This window comes from Haematobia irritans, chromosome 4 (genome assembly GCF_050003625.1).
Source record: "Haematobia irritans isolate KBUSLIRL chromosome 4, ASM5000362v1, whole genome shotgun sequence".
Lineage (NCBI taxonomy): Eukaryota > Metazoa > Arthropoda > Insecta > Diptera > Muscidae > Haematobia > Haematobia irritans.
The window spans coordinates 87,308,090-87,332,236 of record NC_134400.1 but is presented as its reverse complement, the minus strand read 5'-3'; the positions used below and the strand labels follow the sequence as shown (position 1 = coordinate 87,332,236).

General features: G+C 36.4%; 2 protein-coding genes across 7 annotated transcripts in view; one reads left to right on the top strand and one right to left on the bottom strand.

The window, feature by feature from the left end:
* Positions 1–24,147, bottom strand: part of MCU (mitochondrial calcium uniporter) — a 474,060-nt gene that overhangs the window by 244,342 nt on the left and 205,571 nt on the right. The window lies entirely within an intron of this gene.
* jv (javelin) overlaps positions 1–24,147 on the top strand; it is a 257,363-nt gene that overhangs the window by 226,584 nt on the left and 6,632 nt on the right. Inside the window, exons 5-6 of the mRNA XM_075307496.1 lie at positions 15,906–17,917; positions 20,086–22,844. Coding sequence (XP_075163611.1) covers positions 15,906–17,917; positions 20,086–22,844 — 4,771 coding nt within the window. The remainder of the gene's footprint in view (positions 1–15,905; positions 17,918–20,085; positions 22,845–24,147) is intronic.

The window sequence follows — 24,147 nt, the reverse complement described above, 5'->3', positions numbered from 1 at the left end:
CCAACTCTAGGTGCACAGCTTTGGAAGTGAAGCATACGAAAACTGCGATGAACATCTTAGTAGGTGGTTTACCTCTTATTCTCATCGAAATATTAACAGGGCCACAAAAATCAACGCCGACTATAAGAAACGGTCGTAATGCTACTACTCTATCCATTGGCAAATTGCCCATCAATTGTGTTCTTAATTTTGGCCGGTAATGAAAGCAGTGTACACATTGGCGAACTATCTTTCGACATTCATCTCTAGCATTAACTAGCCATATTTTTTGTCGCAGTATGGCGAGTAATGCTTTTGGACCTGCATGGCAATTAGTTATATGTAAATGCCTCAAATATACGGTTGTAAAATGCAAACCTTTAGGCAATAAAAGGGGAAATTTACTTTCGAACTTCAAAGGCGCATTTAATAAACGACCACCTACACGAACAAGCTCAACTTGACCATATTTTAATTTGAGTACATGTACAAATGGCGTCAAGGATTGTAGGCTGGCTGGCAAGTTCTTGCAGGCTTTGATTTTCCGGATTTCGTCTGCGTACTCAGTTTTTTGAACGATTTCTACGATTTTTAGAAAAGCGTATTTAATTTCGTGGGAAGTTATTGAAATTGTCCGTGGACCACAGTTTCCTTTTATACGATTTATAAACCGAAAGATATAAGCTGTAATGTTGAGAATTTTGTAGTACGACGACCACTTTGATACAGTTCTTAAAAAGTCGTTTTCGGGTTTTGAAACAGTGGCAAAAACCTTTGCTTTTCGCATTTCAAGTAGTTTCTGTTCTTCCGATAGTTCTATTCGAGGATTTCTTGGCCAAGTCTCTTGGTTGTCTATCAAAAAGGAGGGGCCGTGAAACCATATAGAACTATTTAATTCCTCTGCGTTACACCCTCGTGATACTATATCGGCAGGATTAAATTTACCGGGAACATGGCGCCAAGAAGCTTGTCCCGAATTTTCTTGAATTTCGGAGACCTTATTAGAAACGAACGTCGCTAAAGACGATGGGATCATACTTATCCAATGAAGGACTATTTCGGAGTCGGTCCAAAAGTAGATGTTCTGTACATTTAAACAAAAGGTATCCCTTATTTTAGACCACAAGCATGTCAACATATGAGCAGCACACAATTCTAATCGTGGTAAGCTTTTTGTTTTTAATGGAGAAACCTTGGATTTAGCTGTTAATAGATGACAACTAGTTTCGTTGCCAACAGCAGTCCTGATATAAATACAACATCCGTATGCTCGTAAGGATGCATCCGCAAACCCATGTATGTCACATTTTGATGATGCAGTTGTATTTACATAGCGAGGTATTTGTATCGATTTAATTTTTTGGAGAGTTGATTTGAAATTCTCCCATTCCGTATTAAGACTTTGGGGAATAGACTCATCCCAGTCGATCTTTTTTACCCACAATTCTTGGAGCAACATCTTAGCTCTAATAATAATGGGGCAAACAAGGCCAAGTGGGTCGAATAAACGGGACGAAACGGACAAAATATTTCGTTTTGTCGCTTTTAAATCCGAGTAATTATTTTCCATCTGAAATGTCAAAATGTCATTTTTGGGATTCCAGTATACACCAAGAGCTTTCGAATATTCGGAATTACTATGTAACAGTTTTTCCGTAGTATTTTCCCTACAATTTTCCGAATAATTGGATAGCCACTTTGTTATATTAAAACCAGCAGAATTCAATATTTCTATTAATTCGGACTTTATTATCGATAATTCTTCAATAGAATCTGCGCCGGTCAATAAATCGTCGACGTAGAATCCTTTTCGCAGAACTAAACTTCCTCTTGGAAACAATTCCTTGTATATCTCACTCAGATATTGTAAACATCGTATGGCGAGGAATGGAGCTGAAGAGGTGCCATATGTGACGGTATTTAAGCGATAAATGTTGATTTCATCTTGAGGAGACCTCCGATACAAAACCAGCTGATAGTTTCGATCAGCCTCGTCAATTAGGACTTGACGGTACATTTTTTCTATGTCAGCGGTTACTACGTATTTATGTAAACGGAACCGTATTAATGTAGAATATAAGTCTTCTTGTATTGTTGGCCCAACCATAAGCAGTTCATTTAATGATACGTTAGACGATGTTCTGCACGAAGCATCGAATACTACTCGAAGTTTAGTACTTGAGCTCTGTGGGCGCAATACACATTGGTGCGGTATAACATAATGAGGACCCGAAAGAGCTGAAGAGTCCGCAATGCTCATGTGACCTAAATTGATGTATTCGTTCATAAAGATGTGATACATTTTTCTTAACTCTTCATCCTTTTGCATTCTTCGCTCTAAAGATAGAAATCGCCTTCTCGCAATCTCATAGGACTGTCCCAGAACACTTGGGTCAGATTTGAAAGGAAGAGCCACTTCTATACGGCCGTTCTGAAGTCTCTTCACGGTTTTTTGGAAATGAGCTTCGCACTCCTGTTGTTCCTGGGAAGCTATGGAATTTGAAACTCTAGGTAGCTCCTCTAATTCCCAGAACCTTTTGAGTATATAATCAATAGAATCTTCCCTTTCTATTATACCTATGTTACAAGTTTTTAAATGATAGTCATCGGCTATGTTATACTTTCCCGCTACAATCCAGCCAAGCAAAGTTTTTTGCAAAATAGGTTGCGATGGGCCAGACTTTATCTGACCTACACACAAAAGTTCAAAGAATATTTCTGCCCCAATTAATAAATCAATTTTTTGTGGCTTATGGAAAAATGGATCCGCTAGAATTACGTTGTTAGGAACTTCCAACGATAAATCGGGAATTTTGTGATCCGGTTGCTTTGAAGTAATGGTTTCCATTACCCAAAAATCTGTACAAAATTGATACGAATTGATCCTAGATTTGATAGTAGCCTGTAATTTTCGACGACTAGAGGAGTATGTTTCCCCAATTCCGACTAAATTCAATAATCCAGGTTCTTTTTTCAATCTCAATCTTTGACTGAGTTCTTCTGTTATAAGGTTAGGCTGAGACCCGGAGTCCAATAATGCCCTGGCGGAAATATATTCGCCAGTACTACTTCGGACTTCTACGAGAGCTGTAGCCAAGATTATTCCAAAGATTTTGTCTTTGCACTTACGATTTTGCTATTGATTCCGAGCCAAAGAAGGAGAGAATTGAAGTAGGAATTTAAGACACAACTCTCTTTTAAATTTGAGTTTTGCGTACTTGTCTTTAGGAAACAAACTTTCATTTATTCGTTTTTTCAACTTTTTCCATTATTAACAACAGCTTAAAATTTCAAATTCACACTCGGCTTCATGACATTATGTTATGTTTCAAGAGAAAAACGTCTTTAAAATAAACCTCTGAAAAACATATCCTATTTTTGAATGCGTTTTTGCTTTGTAGTCAAGATTCAAAGAGACAACAAATTTAATGATAATTTCATTTATTTTGAAGAAGTTTTCAAAATTATTAAAGCCAAGTTGACCTTAGTCAAATGAAATTTTCTTTCGTGTTAAGATACCCATTTTTTATATATAAGGGCAAAACGACTTCATTCATTTATCAACATTTGGATAAGGAAAAAACTCTATATATCAGAGAAATGCGTCGTCTATGCTTTTTTATTTTGTCGCTACTGTTGATTTCGTTTTTTTTTTTTCAAATTTCAAAATTGTATTGTATTGTGAAACTAAATTATTAAAAAAAAATCTTTCTATAGACCATTTCTTAATAAATTCATTTCTATAGATAAAATTAATAAAAAAGTAGGATGGACATTATATTAACCAGAACATCTGTTATATAAATACACGATACCACTGTGCAATGGCTTTCCAACTCACAAGCGGGCTGTTCCAGTTTACATTTGATGACACATATCTACAGTGCCGATGCGCATCACTTGTTAACGCCTTTAAAAGCAGCATTCGTCGCAGTCGGTAATGGGGATATATATATAGTTTTCCGGTCAGAGGGGGGGAACCCCGGTCTGTGGTTACAGATTCGAACAAAAGCAATAGGTAAAGTCAACAGGTTGTTAAAAACTTTGTTATTTTCAATTTTTGAAAATTCAGTTTTCAGCTTTTGGTGTTGTGTGTCATATGGTTTTCAGTCAACGGTCCCACAGCGGTTGTTAAACAAACGATTCGAAAAAAAAAAAAAAACAAAATCAAAAGTGGTGGTTTTGTTGGTCAACATACACGGATTATTAACGCTTAGCATACGCAGAGACCATAGCGCGGAAAGAATCATAAAATTTCAACCTTATAGCCGGTAATTAATTCAGTAAAAAAACAAATCAAACAAAACAATTCGTGTTATTTTCCAAGCCAATTCTGCTTGTGAACTCTTGGTGGAAATGAGGAAATCTATCGAATTTCACGCATGAGATTTTTGTTGACGTCAATGCACATATACGGCTTTATTATTAAAAATTTTCTTGACCATATGATTTATGTCATGATTTAAATTTAGTTGATGTAGCTAAGAACTTTAGCAGCAGTGAAAAAGTTAAAATGTAACGAATACACGACTGAAATATCAGTCGGGAGGAGTCACTGCTTTCAAAAAATGCTTAATAAGCGAGGAAGAGTAAAGTTAGGTTCGGCACACATAAACACTTTTTCCTCCGAAACCAAATTTTAGAAGTTTCATTATAAAAATTTAATATAGTATAAATATAAATGTGTAAATTACAAAAAAAAAAAAAAAAAAACAAGTATATACTGCCGTAAGTTCGGCCAGGCCGAATCTTATGTACCCTCCACCATGGATTGCGTAGAAACTTCTACGAAAGACTGTCATCCACAAATTTCAACTCACATGGTTGTTAAATACCATATGCTACCACAACGTACCAAATTTCAACCAGATCGGATGAATTTTGCTTCTCCAAAAGGCACCGGAGGTCAAATCTGGGGATCGGTTTATATGGGAGCTATATATTATTATGGACTGATAGGAACCAATTCCTGCACAGAAAAAAATATCACCAAAATATTTCCAATTAAAAAGTTAATTAAATTGAATTTTTTTTCAATTAATAAATTAATTGGTACAATTAACTTTTTAATCAAGATAGAAACATTAAGTTAATTAAGTCAATGATTGAAAATTTTAAAATTTTTAATTAAAAAGTTAATTGATACAATAAACTTTTAATCATATTCGGAAGACTAAGTCAGTTAAAAAAGTGATTAACATTTTTTAAATTTTTAATTAAAATTTTTTTTCAAACAATCAATTGTTAATCCAAATAAAAATTCTAAGCCAATTCAAAAGGTAATTGAAAATAGTTACCTTTTTTTCATTAATAAATTAATTGAGTTTTGCAATCAACATCAATTAAATTTTTAATTGAATCAATTAAAAAATTAATTGAAATTTGGTAATGAAATCAATTAATTTTTTAATCAAGATGTTTTTCTATGCCCAATTAAAACTGTGATTGATACTATCATTTTCGTGATTGAAGACATTTCAATTAAAAAATTAATTGGATCAATTAATTTCGTGATTGAATCAGAAAAATTTTTTTTTTGTGTGTGCATGGTTGTTGGATACCCTATACTAACATCACGTACCAAATTTCAACCGAATGGGAAGAATTTTGCCTTCCAAGGTGCTCCGGAGGTCAAATCTGGGGATCGGTTTATATGGGGCCTATATATAATTATGGACCGATATCGACCAATTTTTGCATGGTTGTTAGATTCTATATACTAACACCATGTACCAAATTTCAGCCGGATCGGATAAAATTTGCTTCTCTTAGAGGCTCCGCAAGCCAAATCGGGGGATCGCTTTATATGGGGGCTATGTATAATTATGGACCGATATGGTGGCTCCGCAAGCCAAATCGGGGGATCGGTTTATATGGGGGCTATATATAATTATGGACCGATATGGACCAATTTTTGCACGGTTGTTAGAGACCATATACTAACACCATGTACCAAATTTCAGCCGGATCGGATGAAAATTGTTTTTCTTAGAGGCTCTGCAAGCCAAATCGGGGGATCGGTTTATATGGGGGCTATATATAATTATAGGCCGATGTTGACCAATTTTTGCATGGTTGTTAGAGACCATATACTAACACCATGTACCAAATTTTAACCGGATCGGATGAAATTTGCTTCTCTTAGAGCAATCGCAAGCCAAATTTGGGGATCGGTTTATATGGGGGCTATACGTAAAAGTGGACCGATATGGCCCATTTGCAATACCATACGACCTACATCAATAACAACTACTTGTGCCAAGTTTGAAGTCAATATCTTGTTTCGTTCGGAAGTTAGCGTGATTTCAACAGACGGACGGACGGACGGACATGCTCAGATCGACTCAGAATTTCACCACGACCCAGAATATATATACTTTATGGGGTCTTAGAGCAATATGTCGATGTGTTACAAACGGAATGACAAAGATAATATACCCCCCATCCTATGGTGGAGGGTATAAAATTGGTTCGGTCGGAGCAGGAATTGAACCCACGACCCTTGCATGCAAGGCAGACATGCTAACCACCGCTCCACGTGGCCAACAAATGTATGTTTCTGTTAAATAATGTTATCTTTGCATGGGCTCGTGGGCCAGTGTTGCCAGGTTGGGATTCCCCCCCACCCCCAAATTTAGGGGTTTTTATCACGTTTAGGGGGATTTTTAGGGGTAACATTTATTTGGGGCGATTTTTGGGGATAAACAAGTATCTTAGACCTTATATGTTAAAGTGGAGCAATTCTCAACAAAATTCGGAACAATTCTGGGATGAATTTTGAGAAAAAAGTCCACCCAAGTTCCCAAATATAAGCAAATATGCAATGGCGTTATCTTCGTTATATTTTTCAAACGCTTCTGTCCAAAGGGCATTTTTAATATTTGACACAATTAAAAACAAATTAAGAAATCATGTTTTAACTTAGCAGCTGAAAGCATTTTAATAATCGATATATATTTTCTGAACTTTAATTTTTGTTTCCTTGTTTATTTCTATTATTTATACATTATAAACCATTTTTTTAAATTAATTTGATTTAAAACATTTATACATTGAATTATTTTGTTTTGCCTGCCTGTTTTAATTGATAAACATATTGTATTATTACACCAAAGAAAAAAATACTTTCCTCAGGGACGAAATTTTGAAAAAATAACGAAATTCCCTTTTGTTATAGAGTACTTTCTAGAAGAGAAAATTTTCTAAAAAGAAAACTTAGTTTGTCTAAAATTTCGTTTTTATTTGTGTTAAATTTAATTTTTAAAGTGAATCGCTACACGATTTTTACACGAAATTTGGGACCCCTTTTTGTACTATTTACATTCTTAAAATTTTTGGGGGTTTTTAAAAAAAGTCTAGACTATTTTAGGGGTTTTTTCTGAAATATGTTTGTAAAATATGTTTGTAGCATATGTTAGAGAAGCGATTTTTGTGGGAGTGTAGGAGTCGACATTTTTGTTTTTGGCACAAGGACGAACTCTATTGAATTTGGGAACCAATCGAATCATATTGCGCTTATTTACTAACCGATCGTCTTCAAATTTGACACAGAGTAACATATTTCAGAATTCTCTAAAAAAAATCATGGAAATCAGTTCCCGATTTTACCAAATTTAGCGAAGGCTTTATTAACTATCCAATCGTACTCAAGTTTACATTGAGATGTATTAAGCGATCTATTTCAAATTTAGGTATATATCTTACACAAATATTAAGTTCAATTTTCTCATATTTGGCTACATCATCCACACTAACTGAGCGATTTCTTATTTTTTTTAAATATACTGTTATACCCATAACGGTAATTTTCATGTAGCTTCGTTAGGCTTTAACTGCCAGTTAACAGAAAGTAAATTGCAAATATCTTCTCTCCGGTTAACTTTAACTGAAAATATTTCGTCAGTTAAGTTCCTAACTGGCATATAGAATATATAGACAAGTTGACGGCTTCGTCCATAATACGTTTTAAAAGTTGGTTAGTTAACGTAACACTAACGGAGCTTCATGAAAGTGGGGGGTAAGTATAATATGAAGAAAAGGCGAAAAAAAATGATAAATTAAATCTTAATTCCTAGAACAAAGTACGAAAAACTCAAATTTAAATGAGAATTGTGTCCTAAATGTACCCTTACATAATTCTCTGTTTCTTTGGCTCGAAATCAATACCAAATCATTAGTGTAAAGACAACGACTTTAGAACCGGGCATGCTTTTTTCCAATATACTTGTTTTAGGTTCACATAGACTATTCAGTCCATTATGGTACCACGAGCGGTGAACTTCTGTCTTTTTAATGAGTGCTGTCCGATTCTTGAGTAAATTTTACGTAAATTTGTTTTTGCAAATTCTATTTTTGGTTCAAACGAAACTTTTGTTAAACAAGAGTGTAAGCACTGCTGAAAAATAAACTTTGGAGAGTTAAGGAATTTAAATTTGAAAGAGAAAAGAACCCTTTTGGAAATATGTATGAGGTAGCGAACAAAAATAAAATTGTAATTTCCATTGAGGAACTGAAAATAAAAGAATTTTTCTATAAAAAAGGCTTATAAAGAGGAAACAATTATTATAATTCTTCTTCAATTTCAACAACTTGACTAAAAATATTAACACATATGTATCACGGTGTCACATGTAATATTTTTCGTTACATTTTTCTAAAATAACCCAAAAACTTCCTTCATGGCTTTTAACTTTACTGAGTGTGTATGTGGAACTCATACACCCTCAAAAAATCGCTTCTGTAACATATACCCCAAACACATTTTGCTTCAAGCATATATATTTTCAGGATTGGTCCAAACAAAATATTGTTTGTATTGTTCAAACATATTATGTTTCACCTTAGGGCATACATTGGTAGTAAAAAATTTTAATGAAATTTTCTTTGTGTGGATATATTTTTATGGCGCCAATTGGTTACTTCCATTATTTTACTTACAGCATACTCTCTAGGTCTCTCTTTCTAAACACATGTATGTTTATAGGCTATTTCTAAATTAATATATGTTTGCATCTAAGCATATTATATTTACAAACAGTGTATGTCCCAAACATAATATGTTCTAACATATTAACATATATGTCCCAAACATGTTATGCTAGTTTATGACAAGTATATACGGCCGTAAGTTCGGCCAGGCCGAAGCTTATGTACCATCCATCATGGATTGCGTAGAAACTTCTTCTAAACACTGCCATCCACAATCGAATTACTTAAGTTGCGGTAACGCTTGCCGATGGCAAGGTATCTTAAAACCTCCTAATACCATCTTCTAAATTTTGACAAAATTTTCTACAGAAATAAAATTTTAACAAAATTTTCTATAGAAATAAAATTTTCGCCAAATTTTCTATAGAAATAAAAATTTTGACAAAATATTCTATAGAAAGAAAATTTTGACAAAAATTTCTACAGAAATAAAATTTTAACAAATTTTTCTATAGAAATAAACTTTTGACAAAATTTTCTATAGAAATAAAATCTTGGTAGATTATTTGTGGCTCGAGTGGCAACCATGATTATGAACCGAATAAAATTTGAACAAAATTTTCTATAAAAATAAAATTTTGACAAAGATGAAAATTTTATTATGAACCGAATAAAATTTTAACGAAATTTTCTCTAGAAATAAAATTTTGACAAAATTTTCTATAAAAATAAAATTTTGACAAAATTTTCTATAGAAATAAAATTTTGACAAAATTTTCTATAGAAATAAAATTTTGGTAGATTATTTTTGGCTCGAGTGGCAACCATGATTATGAACCGATATAGACCAATTTTTGTGTGATTGGTACAATTTTGTTATGGTTGTTAGCGACCATATACTAACACCACGTTCCTAATTTGAACCGGATCAGATGAATTTTGATCCTCCAAGAGGCTCCGGAGGTCAAATATGGAAAACGTTTTATAAGGGGGCTATATATAATTATGGACCGATATGGACCAATTCTGGCACGGTTGTTAAAGATCATATACTAACACCATGTTCCAAATTACAACCGGCTTGGATGAAATTTGCTTCTCTTGGAGGCACCGCAAGCTAAATCTGGGGATTGGACCAATTTTTGCATGATTGTTAGAGACCATATACCAACACCATGTACCAAATTTCAGCCGGATCGGATGAAATATGCTTCTCTTAGAGGCAAGCCAAATCTGGGGATCGGTTTATATGGGGGCTATATATAATTAAGGACCGATATGGACCAATTTTTGCATGGTTGTTAGAGACCATATACCAACATCATGTACCAAATTTCAGCCGGATCGGATGAAATTTTCTTCTCTTTGAGGCTCAGCAAGCCAAATCTGGGGATCGGTTTATATGGGGGCTATATATAATTATGGACCGATTTGGACCAATTTTTGCATGGTTGTTAGAGACCATATACCAACACCATGTACCAAATTTCAGCCGGATCGGATGAAATTTGCTTCTCTTTTGGGCTCCGCAAGCCAAATCTGGGGATCGGTTTATATGAGGGCTATATATAATTATGGACCGATGTGGACCAATTTTTGCATGGTTCTTAGAGACCATATACCAACACCATGTACCAAATTTCAGCCGGATCGGATGAAATATGCTTCTGTTAGAGGCTCCACAAGCCAAATCTGAGGGTCCCTTTATATGGGGGCTATACGTAAAAGTGGACCGATATGGCCCATTTTCAATACCATCCGACCTACATCGATAAAAACTACTTGTGCCAAGTTTCAAGTCGATAGCTTGTTTCGTTCGGAAGCGTGATTTCAACAGACGGACGGACGGACGGACATGCTTAGATCGACTCAGAATTTCACCACGACCCAGAATATATATATACTTTATGGGGTCTTAGAGCAATATTTCGATGTGTTACAAACGGAATGACAAAGTTAATATACCCCCATCCTATGATGGAGGGTATAAAAATTATATGCCTGCACTTAAAAATATTGTGTTAAAAAATTTGAGTTCCAATTTTTTACATCCAAACATATGAAAAACAGTCTTTTTCGTCCGTGTAGTATCTACATTCGAAATCATTCCAACAAATTAAGTATCCACATTCGCCCCACCTTCAAATGTCCATAGTTAAAGACAAAGTAGAAGATATTTCTAAGCTCACAAAGGTGAAGTGAAATTCCTTTTGAAATTTCTTAATTCTCAACAAAAGAATTCTCTAGCAATTAAGATACAAAACTTGCTATGAAATTTTCACGACATTATCTTCTCTGTTGTGAAGCAATTATTTATCCTAAGGATGTTCATCTTGTACGGACCAAGGGGCGTGTTGTAATTAAAACAGACCTTCTCAACTTACTTTATTGTGAGAAGGCAATCATTCTTGAGAAATGAAAATTAAGTTTTAATGATGACAATGAACTTAATTTAAATTCAAAATTGCTTTGTATTACTGGCATGCTTCAAATATACAATTTATGAAAATGCAATGGCAACAGACATTGAATAATATTGCAATTAGGCTCGTAGGTTCAAGAGGTTTGCCAATCGGTCACATTGAAATATTGTTAATTCCTTTTTTGTTTTGCCGCAAATGATTTTATTTTGAGAACTGCGTAGTGCCCGTTCTATAGATGCAATTCCGCGTTAAGAGACTCTGTACTTGTATTACATGAGGTTAGGTATAGTGGCAGCCCTTTATTATAGGCCGACATACACCAATCAGTCCATTGTGCTAACACAGATGGTAAACTTGCCCCTTATCATTGAGTGCTGCCCGAAACTATGTTTAGCTCAATGACAAATCGAGTCCGAACGGACTTACATTGCGGTAAAATTATCTTAGCATCAACATCAAAAGAAAAAATACTGCATTGTCAAATAGAAAATAGCGATAGGTTAGGTTAGGTATAGTGGCAGTCCCATATTTTAGGCTCACTGAGACTATTCAGTAATACCACATTGTAATACCACAATGGTGAACTTCTCTCTTATCAATGAGTGCTGCCCGATTCTATGTTAAGCTCAATGACAAGGGACCTCCTTTTTATAGGCGTTCCACATTGCTGTGAAACCACTTAGAGAATCTTTGAAACCCTCAGAAATGTCACCAGCATTACTGAGGTGGAATAATCCACCGCTGAAAAACTTTTTGGTGTTTGGTTGAAACTGGGTTTGAACCCACGACCCTGTGTATGCAAGGCGGGCATGCTAACAATTGCACCACGGTGACTCCCTAGAAAATAACGATATCATATCGTTTTTGTTGACATTTCCATCTACCCAATCTACCCATCTCTTTCTTCCAAAATAACTGAATTGATTGCCGAAATTTTACAATTGCACAAAATCTTCGAAAAGAATACCATGGCTTATTTGATGCCATTAGAAAGTTCCCAAATGCAGTATATACCAAAACTCTATTAAAAATTAAAAAGCCACAGGGACACAAAACTGAGCACAAAGTTAACTCAGCAATTCATGTATAAAAATGGAAACATTCTAAAGACACCATTACGACTCTTCACCGTCTGTTTCATATTCGTATAGCAAATAAATGTTTTGGGTGAAAACGTTCAACATGTCTTCAGAATTTTTTTTCAGATATTTTCTTCTGCAATTAACAAATGGGAAAGGGTTAAGCTGTATGGTAACCTACAACGTGCATAGATTTATAGCAACGTGAAATTTTATATAAAAGTTTATCATTGAATGGACAATGTCATTAATATTTGGAAGCTACCGCCATTAAGAAGAGAAGCATTGCATTAAATGTTATTTATTTATTGGCTAAAGTTAACATTTAATTCCTGTATTTAGCTGCAAAAATTTCATTTCGTTTCGTTTTTTTTTTCACTTATTATAATGTTTAGCACTATTTGAGCCACAAAATTTCTAATATGTTAGTAAAATTAGTTAATTTGTATAGAACACTCAGAAAAAGTGGTTGGTAGAACAAAATGGTAGATTGTTTACAGTTTGGTAGATTGGTAGAATTTGATATTTTGGTAGATTTGGCAAAATATTCCTCTGCAACTAAGAGGAATAAAATTTTGAAAGAGTTTTTTATCGTTAAAAAATTTGACAACATTTTCTATACAAATAAAATTTGACAAAATTTTCTATAGAAATAAAATTTTGACAAAATTTTTGATAGAAATAAAATTTTGACAAAATCTTCTATAGAAATAAAATTTTTACAAAATTTTCTATAGAAATAAAATTTTATTTGTTGTTTTGATCTCAGCTTTAAACCCATTATGTTGACTAAACTACAAGAGTAGCTTAACCAACAGAGGAAAGAATGTTTGTCAAATTTATATGGGCAAAGCCCTATAGATTGCAAGATGGTTGGATGGACGCACGTTTCGGAATTACCACATTCCTCATCAGCATCCTCTACTTGCAGCAAAACTATCAACCAATTATCAGAATAAATTCAGGCAGTTCATTAAACCCATGGTGAACCACACTTGAACCTTCCGAAAAAAGATTTATGATAGCCGGCTTATGCCGAAATAAATTCATACAAACATTTCTCTTTTCCTTTGCTACCATCAAATCATCGATTTGAGTGCAGTTGGCTGGGTTTATTTTGGGCGTGCTTCCTCTTACTCCAATCGTGTTTTGTTTTTTATTGTGGGTTTGTACTTCAATCATATTTGTTGTTTTGATCTCAGCTTTAAAACCATTGTGTTGACTAAACTACAAGAGTAGCTTAACCAACAGAGGAAAAGAAATAAAATTTTGAAAAAATTTTCTATAAAGGGTGATACGGTCAAAATTTGGTCAAGGGAAAACGCTTCTAAATCGGTGAAATCGTTTATTAAAAAAATCAAATTAAATTTCTTTTTCAAGTTCAATTAGTATAAAATTCAGGAAAAATATTCAGTTAGGCTTTCGCTTTTCCAAATCCGAATTGCCGGGCCTCACGCTTGACACCTGCCATCAGATTTTGTACAGCCACCTTGTCCACCTTCTTCGCCGCAGAAAGCCAGTTTGCCTGAACTGCTGCTCGTCCTTAGCAGTTTTTTGGTCTTCTTTAGGTTCCGCTTGACAATAGCCCAGTATTTCTCAATTGGGCGGAGCTCTGGCGTGTTGGGAGGGTTCATGTCCTTGGGAACCACCTGCACGTTGTTGGCGGCGTACCACTCCATGGCCTTTTTACCGTAATGGCAAGATGCCAAATCCGGCCAAAACAGTACGGAACAACCGTGTTTCTTCAGGAAAGGAAACAGACGTTTATTCAAACATTCTTTCACGTAAATTTCTTGGTTGACAGTCCCGGAAGCTATGAAAATGCTGCTTTTCAAGCCACAGGTACAGATGGCTTGCCAAACCAGATATTTCTTTGCGAACTTTGACAGTTTTATGTGCTTGAAAATATCTGCTACCTTTCCCCTTCCTTTTGCCGTATAAAACTCCTGTCCCGGAAGCTGCTTGTAGTCGGCTTGGACGTAGGTTTCGTCGTCCATTACCACGCCTTCTTGTAAGTCGATAGTCCGGCTCGTTTTTTGGCTCGATGCACGGTTGTAGACGATACACCCAGCTTATTTGCGGCATCTCGGAGAGAGAGGTTAGGGTTTCGCTTGAAACTACCGGCAACTCTCTTTGTCGTCTCAGCGGCTTCCGGTTTTCGATTTTCCCCCGATCCAGACTTCCTGGCTGTCGACAAACGTTCCCCAAACACTTTAATTACATTTGTAACAGTTGATTTGGCAACTTTTAGCGATTTTGCCAGCTTTGCGTGCGAGTACCTGGGATTTTCGCGATGCGCGAGCAAAATTTTGATACGCTGCTCTTCTTGCTTGGACGGCATTTTGACAACTGAAGAGTGAATTCCAAAATCAAAATAGGAGCAACATTCTACACACAAACACCTTCAAAATGAGGGGTGTTCAGGTTTTAAATGCAAAATTGAAAGAAATACGTCAAGTTTATATTGACCAAATTTTGACCGTATCACCCTTTAGAAATAAAATTTTGAAAAAATTTTCTATACAAATAAAATTTGACAAAATTTTCTTAAGAAATAAAATTTTGACAAAATTTTCGATAGAAATAAAATCTTGACAAAATTTTCTATAGAAATAAAATGTTGACAAAATTTTCTATAGAAATAAAATTTTGACAAAATTTTCTAAAGAAATAAAATTTTGACATCATTTTCTATAGAAATAAAACTTTGACATCATTTTCTATAGAAATAAAATTTTGACAACATTTTCTATAGAAATAGAATTTTGACAAAATCGTTGTCAGCATCATTTTATGAATGACAATTTTTTTGGATTAATGTCAACTTGGCTTTAATAAATGTGAAAAAAATTCTAAAGTAATGAAATGAAATATCTTGAATATTGTGTCTTAAATGTATCCTTACTTCAATTAACCACAAGTGGTGAACTTCTCTCTTACTAATGATTACTGCTCGATTCTATGTTTCGCTCAATGACAAGGGCGCCCTACTATTTTTTACATTGCTGTAAAACTTTAATCACGTGCCGAACTCCATTATATAAAGCATACATTGAATCTATGCACCAAACCACCTTGAACCTTCTAATCAAATTTAAATCGAAAAATCATTCAGGCATTACAAAACCTAAGTGAATGTAATGAACATGAGATTCGCACTGCGTTGAAGTTCCATAATCCATTCGACGATTTGTTATGCGATATTATCAGATGATAGGAGTTTCATTCAAAATCTCACGAGATGTTAGTCAATCAAGCATACAATGATCGACGGGTGGCTGTAAGGGAGAAACACACAAACGAACGACCAGACAGACAGACAGTAGGCAAACCACCTCCTCCATGCAAATTCCCCAATGGTATTCAAATCCAATAATATCCCGCCTTTGTCCGACTCTAGCTTTTATTCGGGTGCAGTCAATATTTGCTTTAGACAATAGACATTTTACTAATGGACTTCTCATTATTTATTTTCCTCCTCTCTCCTCCTACACAGATTAATTTATGGCAATAGTACACACCATCATCACCATCACGCATCCAGAGATAAACTGGGCAATTGCAGTGGAAGTGCCAGTGGTACGGGCAGTGGTGTCGGAGGTGCACTTAGCAGTGCCCCCTCAGTAGAAGCCGATGAACAGAGCAATCCAAGTGTAGCCGATACTTGTGAGTCACATCAGCAACAGCAGCAGCAATTTCTACTTTACACCCATCAACAACAATTGCCGAAATCCCACAATCAGTCACAGCAACATTTGCACCATTACCAACCAAACTATCAAGACGATCAACAGCAGCATTCAGTTTGCTCCGCCAATACTAAAGCAACATCGGTGACCAACGATTATTACGATCATTTGAAGCGTTTGGATAGGCTAGCTCTGGGCCTGGTGGCGGATCAATTGCATCCGTGGCACAACGACAAAAGCGACTTGGAAAGTCTCAATTCGGATTATTTTAAGAACTCCTTGCATCAGTCGCATGAACTGAGGCAACAGCATTACGATATTGAAACTCTGGAAGAGGCGGTGAATTTGTTGAGTAACGAGAAACCGAGAATCTATCAATCGCGCCGCCAGAAACTTCAAACACATCTAGACACAGGGGCCAAGCAGGCAAATTCGGCCACAGCAAGTGGCGGTGATTCGTGTCCAGAGAATAGCCAGAGTAGTGTTTTTCCTGAGACCACAACCAGCAATTCGGATGATCAGAGTGACAGTGGTTCATTGTCGGAACAGGAATACGATATCACCAAAATTGAGGAAATCTACCAGAAGACCCACATTGAAGGCGACGCTGATAGCTACGAAATCATCAGTTTGACCACAACAACGCGAACCAGATTTGAGTCAACGGGTGACGAATGTGACGGAGATCACCAGGATTTGGATGAATGCGATTGTAGTTTACGCGAGGGTGAAGACTCCAATCAATTGACTACCACAGATACCGAAGTTGAGAGTACACTCAAGAGGGTCCGAACAGTGAGTGAAAATCTACAGAAGATCATAGCCTACGACTCGGTTTACTTATCCTCCGAAGAGAGTTCGGACAGTACACTGGTGGAGACCGAGGGTTGTGAAACCTCATTGGAATTGACCAGCTTACGCACTTGCTTTGACGAAGTCGAAACAGTTTTGCACATTTCCATAGAGGACGCAATATATGAGCCCAAAGCCAAGCACAATAAAGTTGATCATCCTCCAGGAGCGGAGAACAACGAGCCCCTAGGATTCATAGAATCAGTGAATACAAAAATTGAAATATTGGCAGAAGATTCCTGTGAAGATATTCGTGAGGAAAACGAATCACCCATTTATACACAAGTATTGAAAATCGAACATACACCCACCACCTCGGTGGTTCCACACCCTGTGGTTCCTGCTGTAGGAGTCACCTCCAGTGTAGCCAGTAAACCGAAAATTCTTTCAGTTGTAGAAAAACGGAAACTGAAGCGCTATTCCGATTCAGCCTACTCATCAATCTACAGTGATTCCTCGGAAAGAACCCATGGCAGTTATCCGTCAAATGAATCGTCAGCTTTTGCACATCATTTGAAACGGCAAGTGGCCGAACCTCTCTATATACCATTGAAGTCCAATCTCTGTGAGAATCAGTATCACAGTTTACCAGATGTTAATATTGGACAAATCCTAAAGGTGTCCGAAAGTATTGATGCCCAGCTCAGATCTTGCTACAACCTGGACAATTATCATTCATTGGATGAGACAATTAATGGTGGTGAAGAGAATACAGGTGGCTCTGGGGATTCTCAGGCAACGTCTAGTAAAAATTACGCTAGCAAAACCAAACATTCGCCTTGGCCCGAAGAGGTAACATCGGAACAAATTTACGATTCCATCAAGCGTTTTGGAAGAGCTCATCAAAAATATCGTCAAAAAGAAATTAAGGAAAATCAATTACAGATAAGTCGACACGAAACTCAAAGTCACGAGCCAAGAGAACAAACGGAAAAAGGAAAAACGGAAAACGTAGACATTGAAAGAGGTGAGTACAGATTTGAACGAGATTGTTTTCATAAAAAAACTAGTAATAAGTTCACGTACCATAAGAGCATGGAGTTGTAATATTTGTAGCACAATACTCGTATCATGGATCGGACTTTTCAATTTAAAGGTCCGAAATTGGCTGAAATCCACATAGATGTCAGTACACTTTTAATAGGGAAATATCAGCTGGATTTCAGCAAAATCTCTTTCCAGATCCTCTAAATTGTTATGTACCAAAATTTCACATTTTGCAACGATGTGGTAATCCAATAATTAAGTGTATACTAAAAAAATCTCACACATCTCAACATCTGTTAAATCTGCAAATGATCGAAATCTCGATACTTTGAGAACATTGGAGATTTGTACAGAGATTTTAGTTCAGTGGTGGTAAGAAGTGAATACTAATTCACTACTTTATATTCATAACCAGCAAGTTCTAAACCGATCGTCTGACAGCTGACAGATTTATTTCAATGACAGTACATTTTATCGTTTGCAAGCTTTTAAAATCATTTTTATCTATTGCATTCAGAAATACAGTCATTTGAGATGGAATTCAAGCGTGATAGGATTATTGCCTTGTATTTGGCATTTCAGCATTTAAATGTGAATAAATCATTTGTTTCTCACAGCATTGCTCATAGCCAGGTCGCAGTGATACAAGACCTGATCAACAATTGAACATATCGCGAGAATGGATGCATGAGTTTGGACTGAGGCCATTGACGTTCCAAAAAGTGTGTTAGACTGGAAAGGGCCAAGAAATGGGTACGCCTTGCTTTTCTCCGAAGAGAAACCATTCCAATTTCACACATAAAATGATCCGGTTTACTTGCCAAAGAGATCAGTTGAAAATGTACACCTCCGGCAAATGCCCCAAAGACTGCATTGAAGCCCTGGGTAGACAAGCACTTTGGCCTCAGACCATAGACTTTCCAACAGGACGCACGCGTCAACCAAGAATCGCTAAAAGAAAAGCTAAAAGCGCCTCATTTCGCATCATGGCCACAAAATCGCCGGATCTCAATCCGTTGGACTTTTGCGCCTGGAGCATTTTGGAGAGTAAGGGTGGCACTAAAAACTACCAAGGTATCGATCTCAAGACGACCAAATGGGTCAAAATACAGCAGAGTAACTTTCGTACAGCGGGTGATGGCTTTTTCGGCCACGATTCGTTCCAAAGGAAGCCAATTCGAACCAGAGTATGAAAACAAACGCAACGCTTGACGTACATATCATTCAAAGTCACAAACCTTTAAATTTTTGCGAATCGTTTTGTACTCAGATGAAAATAAAACAACAAACACTTCAAAGCACAAGAGAACAAAACAAAACGGATTTTCTGCGTCAAATTATTTCGATCGGTAACGAAATGGGAATAAAACGTTTGCTATGCGAAACGATCATAACAATGGGACATGACCAAACATATTCTTATGTAGCAATATAACAGGTGTTATATTTCTAATTGATTTAATAATTAAGCAAACGTTTGCCAAACTTTTGCATTGAATGTTTACTGTTTTGTTCTCTATGTTTCACGAAGTACCGCCATAATTTTCGGTATTGGTTGAGTTTGTACTCACGAACAAAAACAATACAAAGCCAAACGCAAGTGCCGTTATCCTGGGTTTCGTTTCGTTTTATTTATGTGGACTGTACGAAACGAAACAAATGGAAACGATTTGTTTTGTTTGTTTTCGTTCTCTGATTCGAACAATTCCCTAATTTTTCAATTCTCTACACAATTTTATTATTTATTTTCTTGTTCGAAAATACTCTTTAGCAGCCACGATTTCAATACAAATTTAAATTTTCTTTTATATGTCTATAGTCTTCTATGCTTTGCTTTGTTCGTTGCTTTGTTCGTTTCTCAGAATACACAATTTAATTTTTTTTTTGATATCTTCCATTCCATTTTATATTGATGTCTTCCATTATTTCTCTGCGTCGCCATCTTTGCATCTTTCTCGATTCTGTCTTGCTCTCCGTTAATTTCTAAGCATATATATGTTTATGCGAAATTTCTAAATTAATATATTTTTGCATACACACACACTATACATATATCGATGTCCCGGAGATATTAAAATTTTGCTCTCCTGAAAATAATACAGGGTACTTGATTTATTCTAATATACCCTAATTTGTATGTCTTTGCAGAACCAAAGTATTCCGTGCAAGAAAACCAAACACAGAACGAAAATCATTTCTCTACAAATGGTCCAGAAAAGAAAACATCAGAAGACAATAAGACAATAAAACCAAAAAACACTTCATCTAGAGAAACCACAGGCAAACTTAACGAAACTTCTCAAGAACAAGCAGCATATGATACATCACCACCAACAGACAGTGAGCAATACCATAGTTTTGAGAAGTCCAAGGAAGCCCCTGTCATTACCGTGGAAAATTTTAGTCAACAAATCGAGCGTAGAGCCAAAGAGATACGCCAAAGTGGGAGACGTAGCAAGCAGCTGCAAATTGAATTTGCCAATAGAGCCAAATTCCGTTTGGAGAATACCTTGACGACTTTAAGTGAAGGTGAAGAAACCAAAGCTCAAACCAAAGACCCAACCAAAACACCAATACCTACATTCCGCATTGTAGTCACAGATGCCCAAAACAATATCATTGAAGAAGATTCCATAGAAAGAGGTCAACACCACCACCAGGGAACTGCACATCCCGAGGAGGAAAAGGAAAATCACAATTTTGTTAACCAACGCAACGAACCTTCCCAACTTACTAACCAAAGGCACTTCGTTAAAGTCAACAAGGATCTTGCGAAGAACTCATCATCGCCCTTGAACTCTGTCAATCGACCACAGAGCTCTTTGAAACGAGCACCCTCCAAGCCAAAACGGCAACATTATCCAGCTAATTTGAACCATAACAATTTGAACTCTGGTGATTTCAAACGCCCCCCTTCAATCTCCTCACCCAAAGCTAAAGAACGACGTGTGCTAAGCAATCAAATTTATCGAGCACGTCCTGTAAAAGTGATTACAGCTACAGACTCCTTCCGTCGCCACAAAGCGAAGCAAACGAGCAGCAAAATGTCACGACCACAAATCCTTCAAGTAATCGATAACAAGCGCAAATCACATACCAACCTCACCAACTGCAGCAACAGTGCGACAAGCATGGCCTGCAACCAGGACGAGGTAAACCAAGTGGAAAATGAATATTTCAAAAAGGTTGATGCGGTACGGTGTTATTGGTCCAAATTGGCCAAGGAAGAAGAGGAAGAGGAGAAAGGGGAACCACAAGAACCCAATAGCATCCAGGCAATAAAAGAGCCAGAGAATAGGAAGCAATTTAAGGCTCAAGGCCAGGAACATTCTCCTCCCATTGATATGGCGGATAAGATGAAAACTAGTCAGAGTCAAGTAAATCAGCTTCCCGAAAAGCGGCACTTCATTTTGGGTGCCCCAGATTCAAATGCCACCTCACCATCTCATTCCGTTGCAACAAACACCAAATTGATAGACCACACCAAAAATCCAGAAGACTTTTGCAGTTTCATGCCCAGCATTGAGATTGTCGAGTTGGACGGTGACAAAAAGGCGACAATTGTCAGTGCAGTGCCATCCAATGTCACTGCAGATGATAGACTCGACGCCAAGGAACCGCAATTCGATCACATTCGCTATAAGGTCATGAAGTCACAGCAATTATTACGCAGCAATCTCTTGGCACGTAACTCAAAGGAGGCACAATTCGATGGTCTCATTCAGTATTTGCAGGAATACAGCTTCCAAGAGTTATTGTCCAACAATAACGTAGTCATTGTGGAGCCAGTGCGCACAAAAATCGAAAGACCCTTGGTTTCGTCCTGTTTTGGTGCTCAGCATCATCCCAACAAGAATTCTAAAGCTGCTGCCTCAGCACCTCCTCCGGAGACAAAGCAAATTTCTCAAACATCCTCTACTGAAAATGCCCATTTCGAGGAGCAAGGGGGCCGAAAACAACGCATCAATAGCACATCAAGCAATGGCAGCAGTAGTGGCATAAAGCGTCACTTTTTCTATCAACCCGTTCGTGTGAATCGAGAGCTGTATGAGGAGGAACTGCCAAACCCGGACACAGTACGAAATGTGCGTAAATTTTTTGAGGAACACATTTTGCCAACTCCTGGCCAAGGACTCTTAACCACAGCCATGGTGACGACAACAGGCATGGGAACAACGACAGTAACCACCACAACCACAACGACAACAGCTACTTTGGTCAACAAGGCCATGCTGGCGAGAAACACTGGCAATGCAACTGTAACGAGTAAACAATCAAGCCCTAAATCACGGCGTGCCCGAAAATATCGTTACCTTACGATAGATACGTCCTATGGCCACACAGCCAGTGCACCCACATCGAAGCAACGTCAACAGACTCAGGAGCACACCTTGAGTTGTGCAAACAATCGAAATTCTCAACAATCACGTAAGTGGGATACGGCAAGCCTCTCCAGTGGAGTTTCCAGTGGCGATTTATCTTCGCCCTGCGAAAGCAATGAAGCGGATGCACCCAACAAAGTCTCTCAAGAAAACGATTCCCAACCACATTGTGATTCACGGCAAGGAGTACATGTTCAGGACATTGTCAAGCAGCACAACAATACCACAGTGAAAAAATCACGTTCCATAGCAGTGGGAATACCGGTACGGTCGTCTAGTGTAAGAACTCGTGGAACAATTCAAGGTGCGACCACGTATGCAACGCTCCACAAGAAATCGGGAAAGACGAATGTATATCGTAGCATCTATGAATTGCATGCCTTTCAGAGACATCATAATTCGGATAACAATGGGTCTGCGCTCGATGATGAGGATGATGTGGACGATGGAGACGATGAGGATGATTTGTTTGGTGATGCGGATGATGATGACAATGAGTTGTGTGACACCTATTATGTGAGCAATGTAAGTAGATGACATCTGATGAATTTAATCTCATTTTACGCAAATTTTCCTTAAAGAAAAGAAAAACTTTTTTTGCGATTTAAAACAGCTTCACAAATAGGCCAAGGCTTTTTTTTGGGAATTTTGCATCTTTGGTTTAAAGTTTTTGTTTGTTTGTGTTTTTTTTTTTTTTTTAATTAAGAACACATTTTTTGCTACTCATTTCGAATTATAAAATGGCATTTATCTGTCCATGAATACCTTTGTTGATATACCGCAAAACTATAACGAGGATTCGATAAACGAGATTTGTTTTCTAATTTTAAATTTTTGGAGTCTAGATTTAAAGCTAGATAGTTCCCCTAAAAATGTCAAGTAAAATTAACAGAGAGCGTACCATCATACAATTTGCATAAAATTAATTAATTAATTTTAGAGCGCCATCTCCGGTAGGAAGATACACAAGATAACTGCTAATTTTATTTGAGACGTATGTCTACTTCTTGGCCTGTGCTTATAGCTTTGGAATTATTTGTCATAGTTCTGCATAGTTTTCTGCACATTTTGTGCATTTTATATACAAACTGATCCAACTGATAGAGACCCACTCGGACGTAAATTTAGTGCAATTTAATTTATTATTAATGAAATAAATGAAGCATGTAAATTAAGTTCACGTTAATTAACTCAAATAAACTCAATTCAGTTCAATTTATTGAAAATAATTACTTATTTTTATTATTAAGAATCACAGCTTTTTTTCAATGTTCATGCCATATAAATGCTATTTCTAAAGCATTCGACCCACCTGTATACAACAATATTTAATAGAATTTTAGTTTGGCGCCTAAAAGTATGCACTGTGCCTATTGCCAAATTTAGAGCTACCAGAAAATAATAGTTATTTAAGGTTATTTAAGGTAATAAATGGAAATGAAAGAGGGCGGTGTACACAAGGAAATCTTCTCAACTTCATTTCAAGAAATGTAGTTTCATGACATTAATTAAGATTAATTTAATATAATTTACATTATTTTGATATAAACAAATTGAATTTAAGCCACCTGACCTTAAGTTAATTAGGTTTAATCTAAATCAATTTAGTTTAATACGTATAATTTTAGGTATACCAGTATTATTTCTTTTTGTTGTTCTACATTAAATTTAAGTTAAATTAATTTAAATGAATTTTAACCAAATTAATACTCGTAATCATGTAGCTCCGTTGATATTTAACAGGATAAAAAAAAAACAAACCAAACTATTTTAAATTAAAGATTACAGTAAAATATTACACAAAAAAGTAAACTGTTTTATAAAAAGA